A 9,223-nucleotide genomic window follows, 5' to 3' on the forward strand; every position below is an offset into this window, starting at 1 on the left:
CAGTGCTTTGAAATACTGTGAAATTATGGTTAAAAATATGTGTATTTATTGAATACAAGAGAAGGAGAAAGACAATGAGAGAACATTACTAACAAAATTTTTTGTTTTTTTTTTTTTTTTAAATAAATCCAGATATATTTTTATACAGTCCATAATTCAGCCTAAAGTGCTATTAAAATACACACTTGGCACTATGGTATACATAGGTCATATATGCTCAGTTGAAACAAGTTTTGTCTAGATGTGCTACAAATGTTTACAAACACTTGAGTCTTAAAAGCTCTCTGATAACCATTAATCAGTTATAAAAGTCTGATTTTAGGTGCAAAAGGAGTGCGGGACCTATGAGAGTCAGCTGAAGTTCTGAAAAACCAGTCCAGAACTGCTGGATTTCATGCATTGAAATCAGCTTTTCATAATAAAAAAGTGCTCTTGGAGTGCATTGCCATCTCACTACAATACGCAATTATGGCTAACAAAGGCAGAACAGAGACAGAATTCACTTAAATACAAAATAAGACAAGCTATTAGACACTATTAGCTACTAGAACCATAGCTGTAGCAGAAGCTGGCACAGACACCACATCAGCCCAGAGGACCAATGCAGATGCAGAGTCTTTGGGTCCTCCAGAAAGAGTGGAAAAAAGCCCAGAGAAGTTGCTCTTGTCTCTGTCATATTTTAAACTGGAGCAACAAATGAGCTCTTTCTGCAGAGATCTGAGAAAGTAAAGCTTTACACCATATGCTAAATGTAGCAATTTTGTCCTTGCTTCATCCACATGAAAATATACCTCTTGAAAAACCCTACAATAAAATTGGTAGTCATTCTTGTGAATTCACATTTTATTTAATCTGTATTTATTTTTCTTTCACTTTATTGTATCTTTTTATACTGCCACTACACAGCTGACCAAGTCATTATATACATGCATTTTAAGTTCAGAATTGTTTATATATAACCTTTAACAGTTACTAGGCTGAGACATGAGTCTGAAGCAGCTCAGCAGACAAAAATGAAGCATAAGTTAAAAAGCAATCCCAAAAGAGTATCTAAATCAATGTGAAATGCCCAAGAATTTCTTGAACTAATGTAACTGGAATGAAATAATGAAAGTGTAAAAAGAACAGCTAACACCTCACAAAACAAAATCAGAAAGATAGCTTTTGCTGACTTCTGAGTAGACAAATTGTTATAAAAAAGTATGCTTTGCTAATTCAACCAGTATTTGCCCCTAAATTGATATGGCTAGTAGACTTATTTCACTGCAAGAAGATCCATATGGGTGGTGCTGCTTGTTACTGCACAGAGTTCATCATTTATATTGGCTGTGCAGCTCTGCTTACTATCACCTTGTGCAGAAGTCTCAGGTTTCAAAACATAGTTTATTACCACTACTCTTGCTTCATTTTTAGAAATGTAAGTCCAGGAGCTCCTGAAAGCCTCTTATGTGCCATGCTTCCGCCTATGTGATCATGCCCAGCATGCTTTTATGTCATGGAAGAAACTTTAGCATAAAACAATGCTGGATACTCTCCATTCTCCCTTAGGCCTTCTGGGTAAAGAATCTAGTTGTTCTGCAGTCAGAAGCAACAATGCCATGGATGTGCAATATAAAGAAAGGATTTAAGAAACACAGATTGTCCTACCAACATTATTAAATACACACAACTGCCAAAACCAGGTTAACTACAGATTATTCCATTTCAGATCTTCATCATCATTTCTGCCTACCTAAATCTTCATCCAGCTTTGTCTTCGGTGGCTCCCATGGTGGCCTGGCTGCTTTGGCCTTTGCCTGTCGCTTTCCTAACTCATCATCAAACTTTTCATACAGATCTCGGAGCTTGCTTGTTCCTACCACAGTAGAGTCCCCCTATTAATTGAAAACCAGAACAACAAGAAGAAAAAAAAAAAGACTGTGTTAAATAGCACATGAACCAGCTTCTCACAAAATTCAGATCTGTATAGTTCAGTGAAACATGGCAATACTAGTTAAGGGTCTAGCATACCATCACATTGTCTACTGGGTGAATGAGCAGAGAAATTACTCAATTTGCTGATGCATTATCATCAAACCGTTGACCTAATGATGCAGAACTATGGCTAAGAATATTCAGTACAGCTAAGTGCTGATATTTTCACAGGTGTAGAAGAAACAAAGGACCTGTAAAAGTATTTGTAATTAAAAAGAATTTTGTCAGATACAAGAAACACAAAACCTAGCACATTTTGTTGCCTGGTTTGAATCACCATGTAATTCACTCTCCCTGTCATTCTCAAAAAAAAACCCAAACAAAACCAAACAACACCACAAAACAAAACAAAAACAAATAAAACAAACAGCCAAAATAAAACAACAAACAAACAAAAAAATGCAGCTCTATCACCACACCATGTAGTTATTTTGAAGAGTTATTGTGAAGTACAAAGAATACAGACTTCCTGCTTCTGTATAAAATTTCTCCAAGGCTGTAGGAATATATGGTGCTTGAGGCATCTTTACTCAAGTACAGGTGTAACAGAAAAAAAACACCCCTCCTGGAGACAAAAAAGCAGCCGTTACCCATGTACCACTAATCTCAAAGCAAACAGACAGAAGAAACTAAAGAAAACAGAGAATACTAATAAATAAAGCCTTTAACAGGGTTAAGGGAATAAGATGTCTGGGAGAAGAGAAGGATTAAATGACACAATACATGATCCTGCTGAAGTATTCACATTAATCAAGTAACAAATAATAAAAGGACTGTGGTACAGTAATTTTAGGCTGCACAAACATACCACTTGATCCATAGGGTCATTGGAGTAATAGCTTTCAGAATGGGTACAGCGAACCCAGACTGGCTTAAGTAATTCCTCATCTTCCTCTTCATTTTTTTCAGAGGCATTCTCCTCAGATTCTTTGTCTTTGATAGCAGCATAATTTTTCTCCTTGTTGGAGCTCTGGTTCTCAGACCACCTTTCTCTGTCTTCTTCCCATCGGGGCCTCTTTCTCTCTCTGCTTGGAGATCGGCTTAATGTGAGAAAGAAAACAAAAGCAACTCTATTACTGTAACAGTGGCAATTTTCGAATGAAAAACAAATAGTCTTCTTCAGATCAGTACATATCCTATCATATAAATTACAGCAAAATCCAATTGTGTCTTCCTCCTAACTTGCGTGTAAAGAGTCTGGTACTTTGTAGTTCTTATTATTAAAAAAAAAAAATTACTCGAAATTGAAAGTGCTTTTGTATTTAAACCTTACTCAGGAATTAAAATGGAAAAAAAAAAAAAGGCAAAAAGCTATTTCAGATTAAAATTCCTACTTGCATTATCGGTGACTTTCAAGTTTGTTCCAAATCCGGAAGCTTGTCACAAAAAAAGTAAGTCACATCACTCTCAACTAAAAGTTATAACACAAAGGTTTCATATACAGCCCGCAAACTATCTGCATGATAAAAAAGGGTTTTATTAGAAGGATTATACAGAAGCCACATTGCTTGTGTTACTCTAGCTCTGGCACTCCTTTGAAACACACAACCTGTGATATTCCTTATGTACTGCAAGAGTACTATTTTTAAAAGCTGAATGTAGGAAGACTGCTAAACTACTTTTATTTTTTTGACCTCCTCTGTCTACAGAGCCAATAATGTTGCGCTGTTTTCAACTACCCAGGATTCACAAAGAAAAGAGCATCAATATAAGAAGAGACCCTAAATGATGAGCTAAACATAGAATGATTTTAAATAATCTTGACACTTTACAAGCTGGAAGCAGATGTAAGAGGAAGCTTTTAGGACACAGCAGTGAAGCCACCTCTCCAGAGATGAATCCTATTTTCAACTGTGCAAGGTCTTGAGAAAATTGACATTTGCATGTATACGCAGATGGCTATAAGTTTAAGACACTCATCTTCTCTGAGTTTCAAAGCAGGCACAAATACACATATAGAAAACACAAAAACCCACATGCATGGATGCACAGAGCCCCAGACACATTAAAAACTGAATGTAAGCTTTCTTACCTTCCTGCTCTCTTGTAATCTTTTTTGTAGGATCTGTCCGGTGATGTTGATCTTCTGTTGTCACGATGCCTATGCCGCTCTCTCTCCCGCTCCCTTGGAGTTCAAAAAATAAGTTAAATACATAAACTGGCATTTCATATATTCCATATCTGAAAGGAGCACTGAAGCAGGCTGAGACTGTTACTCAAAATAACACACAACTGAAGACATTCTGAATGCTGACCTTCACAAAATTTGTAAAAGACAGACACCGAGCTCCTCTGCCTTTGTCATAAAGCCATCTATCTCAATACAAGGGTTAATTCATACCATACAGAGGTATCTTCTATAAATTCACCATAAGACCTGTTGACATTCTTCCTCTTCTGTTACAAATGGCAAAGGGTAAGATTATTCTACGTTTAACCATTCTTCATGTCTCAAGGAAGGAAAAGAAAATCTATTCCATGCACAATTGCTTTGTAAGCACAGCAGCCATTCAAGTGTTTCAGACAAGCCATCTCTTCCTGACAGCCACCTCAAGTACACACAAAAACCTGATAGACACAGAAAATCTGCCATATGCTGAAACTATGAATTTCACCTACAAGCCTCAACTTTCAGGCAGACCCAGAGAACTTGACCACTTAAATTTCTGGGTCAGAAGAGCTTTAAATTAATTTAAGGCTTAGGGAAGAATGACTGAAAAGCTGCCCAGTGGCAGGCCTTGGTTGACAGCCACCTGAACAGTGTGCCCAGGCAGCCAAGAAGACCAACGGCATTCTGGCTTGTATCAGAATAGTATGGCCAGCAGGACTACGGAAGTGATCTTTCCTTTGTACTCTGATGTCATGATTTAACCCCAGCCAGCAACTAAGCACCATATGGCTGCTTGCTCAAAAACCCTGAGTGTGATGGGGAAGAGAATCAAAAGAATCAGAGTGAGAAAACATGCATCTTGAAATAAAGACAGTTTAGTAAGATAGAAAAGGAAGAAAATAATAATGATAAAAATAATAAAATAATATACAAAACAAGTGATGCACAAGGCAATTAGTCACCACTCGCTGACTGATACCCACACAGCTCCCGAGCAGTGGCACCCAGCCAGATTTGCCCCTAGTTTATATACTGAGCATGACATAATATGGTATGGAATATCCCTTTGGTCAGTTGGGGTCAGATGTCCCAGCTGTGTCTCCTCCCAGCATTTTGTCCACCTCCCAGCCTTCTCACTTCATGTGAGAAGCAGAAAAGTCTTTGACTTAGTGCAAACTCTGCTTAGCAACAGCTAAAACATCAATGTGCTATCAACATTATTCTCATTTTAAATCTAAAACACAGCACTATGTCAGTTACTAGGAAGGTCATTAACTCTACCCCAGCCAAAAAACAGGACATCAGCACTGGTGAGGCCACACCTTGAATAGTGTGGTCAGTTTTGGGCCTCTCACTACAAGAAAGACATTGAGGTGCTGGAGCAGATCCAGAGAAGGCCAACAAATCTAGCGAAGGGTCTGGAAAACAAGTCTTACAAGGAACTGTTGAAGGAACAGGGGTTGTTCAGCCTGGAGAAAAGAAGGCTCAGGGAAGACCTTATTGCTCTCTACAAATATCTTTTGGAAATCAAAGTAAAATTTACTGAATGTGAGGTCTGGAGTTTTGCTTTTGTTTGTTTGGAGGGGTTTGTTTGTTTGTTTTTGAAATACAGCTGTGTAAGGTTCTGCAATTAAATCTTTGCATAGCTAAATCAAAGTGGCTTCATTTCCACATACACTGTGTGTGAATTAATATTTCATATGTGACATGAGAAAGCTCAGTTTCCTAATAAAAGCATGTGATCCAGGTACCCTGATAAGTATTTAAATACTTACCTTTCCAGTATCTTTTTGAATATTCTGGCCTAGATCACTAGACACAAAAAAAGGGCAACAGATCTGCCAGCTATCAAAGGTGAGGCAGAAGCAACATACCTAAGGCATCAAAACAATAGCTCTTTCCATGACAGCTGAGTATTGGCAACCTCCCCAGCTAGAGGGGAAAACAAGGGTGATAGAAGAACATTGCATTGACGCTATAGTACTATGGGACAATGATGAGAGCTCTCCCTCTGCAACCAGAAAATACCCCAAGTTACCTGTTACGCTCATAACTTCTGTGATGAGGCGATATCCTTCCTCTGTCATAATCTGTTCGGTGCCGACTGCTTTCCTGCCTCCTCCTATCTGGACTCCGTCCACGATCCCGACGGTCCCCATGGTTAGTGGACCGATGCCTGTCACCATGGATGTGACTGTGCTCACGATGCCTGTGCTCCTCGTAGTGCTTGCTCCTGTCTGGAGACCGTCGATCACTTTGTGACTTCTCTCCCTGGTACTGACCCGTGTGCCGAAAATGATTGCTGCCACCACTGCTGTTGGTAGTGCTGTTCTGAAAGGAGCCAGAGTTGTGCTGGTAGCTGTTGAAATTTGGTGGTGGGAATGACTGCTGTGAATACCCTGTGGAATACACAGGCTGGTAGTTGACTTGCTGTGGTATGACTGGTGGAGGGGGAGGATGCGGTACTGTGGGTGGAGGCATCATGTAAGGAAACGTGTTTTGCCCAGCAGGAGTTCCTGGCACGGGAGTATTGCTAGGATTTGGCACTGGTGGAGGAGCAGGAGGGAAGCACGGAGGCACCGGGAAGCTCTGCCTCATCTGGTGGTTTGGAAACGGTGGCCTCATGGGACACTGGCTGATGGGATTTTGTGTGGAAGGGGGCACTGGAGGAGGATAGGGAACAAAGTCTGGCCTGGGAGGCATGTAACCAGTGGTTGGAGGATTTGAATAGGTTGTTGGAGGGGCAGTTTGCTGGTCATACTGGTATTGTACGGAGGGCTGCTGTGGGTGAAGCTGCCGTAGGTTCTGAGGGCGGTAGGTCTGTGTTGAAGCTCTTGCTCCTGGTCCCCCCTGACCACGGGGACATCCTCGCCCGGAATGGAAAGACATGGCTCACCTTTAATGAGGAAAACAGAAGTCCAGTGTCACACAATTTTTTTAGAACGTCCTTAACGCATTTGCAAGAACTACTCCCAGGGTGCTGAAACGACAGTTCCTGCAGCTTCCTTTAACAGAAACAGTGAACAATGCCCACTGATTTTCACTGGGAGCTTTTTGCTGCTCAGATCTCTAGCAAAGGTCATACATATCCCTTTGTTTCCTTTAAGCCTCTAAGCCATGGCAGCACTCCACTGTCTTTAACCCAGAACCCAAACTGGAGCATTCTCTCTCACCCGGAGCAAAACTAGACACTTTTGATATAAAGCCTTCAGGCACCCCACACCAAAGAAACCACTCATTTCAACAAATGCTATTGTCACCCAAAGCCCTGAAATTAAGAGTCCTTTCTAGAACAGATTCTACACTTCAGACAGAATGACTTTACTGACACCTCATTGAAAGCTACCTGGTCCAACAAATCTTGTAAACTTTAAATGAGCAGTAGCAATCTACATTCACAACTGAGATCCAATTTAGCAAAGGAATGAATTCTACAGATATTTGAAAGTATTGTACACTAGGTAGGTATATTTTTGTGGAATGAGAATCCTAGAGGTTACAGAAATCAGAAATCAAAATTACGCAGATTGTGCTGCTACTGCAATTCCACTGAAATAAATAGTTCTGAAAAAATCCCTCAGCTGCCTGTTTGGTCCTGTTACCTTTCCAGCAATTGCCACTGCTTCAAGCAGGCTTAAGTCTCAAGTAGGCTTAAGGCTCAAAACTATACATGTATTTATTGCATTGTATTAATGTTTATAAATGAAAACAACTGCGCTTCATTAAAGTTAAAAGTTGATTCTTTAATTACAATGTTAAGTTTCAAAAGCTGAAAAAAGGAAAAAATAAAAATTAAATTAAAAAATCATTCATGGTGTCTTGTCTGAAATGGAGGAAGAGAAAAAAAGTTAAGTAGTCACAGAAGTCAAACCCTGTTTTACGGGGGAGGAAGAGAAGGAAAGGAGAAAGACACACCTAACTGGAAAGATGAAGAAAACAAAGTCTCACTTTCACTGAGGCTTTGCTGATACTAAAGTGCACATACAGATTATTCTCCTGCCTGCTATCATGCAACACAGCCCAACCAGACTGCTGAGAGCACTACTTTCAGCTGCATTCTTGTGCCACTCCTGCAAAAGATGGAGCTTGCTGAGAGAGACAACTTCTGGAATCAGAGGGAGAAAGGAAACGAAATGAAGGGGGAAAAGGACTGACATCAAGAAGCAGGAACCAAGAGGATCTATGTCTCTCAGACACATAGGGCTCAGTGGAAGCCACTGGAATTGGTGGCAGTGACATGCATTCCCTCTCTAGCATAACCAAAAGCCAAAGTAAGTGAGAATCCCAAGTTTTCAGGAGGTAGCAGACACAACTGTAAACAAGCCACTTGCTCCTTCCAGTCAGTCTGTGCCTTCTCTGTATCTGCCAACTTGGCAAAGGCTCTCAAAAAGAAACAACAAGGGGAAAAGGGGAAATCTACTTCCATTATTTTCGCTGGCAACTGTTATTAATCCTAATCCAAAAAAAAAAAAAAATAAAAGCTACATATCATTTTAAAGCTCCCTCCGCTGCAAACTTTGGTCACATTTGATTTTCATTTAAATTTAAGGAAGTTCAAAAACACTGGAAAGGACAAACATAGGAGAACAAATGCATAGTGCTGGTGGGAGCCGCCACACACAGAAGTAACACAGGCTCGTTATTAAAGGCCTCATCCAACCACTGCCTCCCAGCAGCCTATAACGGCCTCCAACTACCCCCGAAGGATCTAAGTAAACAGACCAGAGACAAACCAGGCGATGACACAGACACCGGCCCGGGCTCTGCCTTCCCGCCGCACAGCTCCATTCTCCACACGGAGAAGGATTCTCACCGCAGGTCGGGCAGGCAGCGCCATGAGGTGCGCTGCGGGCAGGGCCCGTCTGGGCCCCACCACCCTGACCCTCACCAACACTTAGCAGCCCGCCGGCATCAACACCGCCGCGCCGCCTCCCCTCCGAAACCTTTCCCCCCGCGCTAGCACAAGGGCCCCGGCGCCGCGCGGAGGAATCGCAGCACCACGAAGGAAACGGAGCGCAGCGGCCCAAGGGAAGCTCCCACCAGCACCGCGGCCCCCCCACAGGTAGCCAGGCACGCGAGCCCACCTGGCGCCCCGCCGCCGAGGCCACCGGGCCTGCAGCGCCCCGGCTTCCGGAACAG

The 9,223-nt window shown here is 41.6% G+C and overlaps 1 protein-coding gene across 1 annotated transcript in view; it reads right to left on the reverse strand.

Annotated features, from left to right (window-relative positions):
* Window positions 1–9,222, reverse strand: part of DROSHA (drosha ribonuclease III) — a 68,275-nt gene extending 59,053 nt beyond the window's left edge. The window contains exons 1-5 of the mRNA XM_031049664.2: window positions 9,169–9,222; window positions 6,123–6,980; window positions 4,007–4,099; window positions 2,783–3,014; window positions 1,733–1,874 (exon numbers count right to left, since the gene is read on the reverse strand). Coding sequence (XP_030905524.1) covers window positions 1,733–1,874; window positions 2,783–3,014; window positions 4,007–4,099; window positions 6,123–6,973 — 1,318 coding nt within the window. The 5' untranslated portion in view covers window positions 6,974–6,980; window positions 9,169–9,222. The remainder of the gene's footprint in view (window positions 1–1,732; window positions 1,875–2,782; window positions 3,015–4,006; window positions 4,100–6,122; window positions 6,981–9,168) is intronic.
* Window position 9,223: the final 1 nt, after the last annotated feature.

This window comes from Melopsittacus undulatus, chromosome 1 (genome assembly GCF_012275295.1).
Source record: "Melopsittacus undulatus isolate bMelUnd1 chromosome 1, bMelUnd1.mat.Z, whole genome shotgun sequence".
NCBI classification, from domain to species: domain Eukaryota; kingdom Metazoa; phylum Chordata; class Aves; order Psittaciformes; family Psittaculidae; genus Melopsittacus; species Melopsittacus undulatus.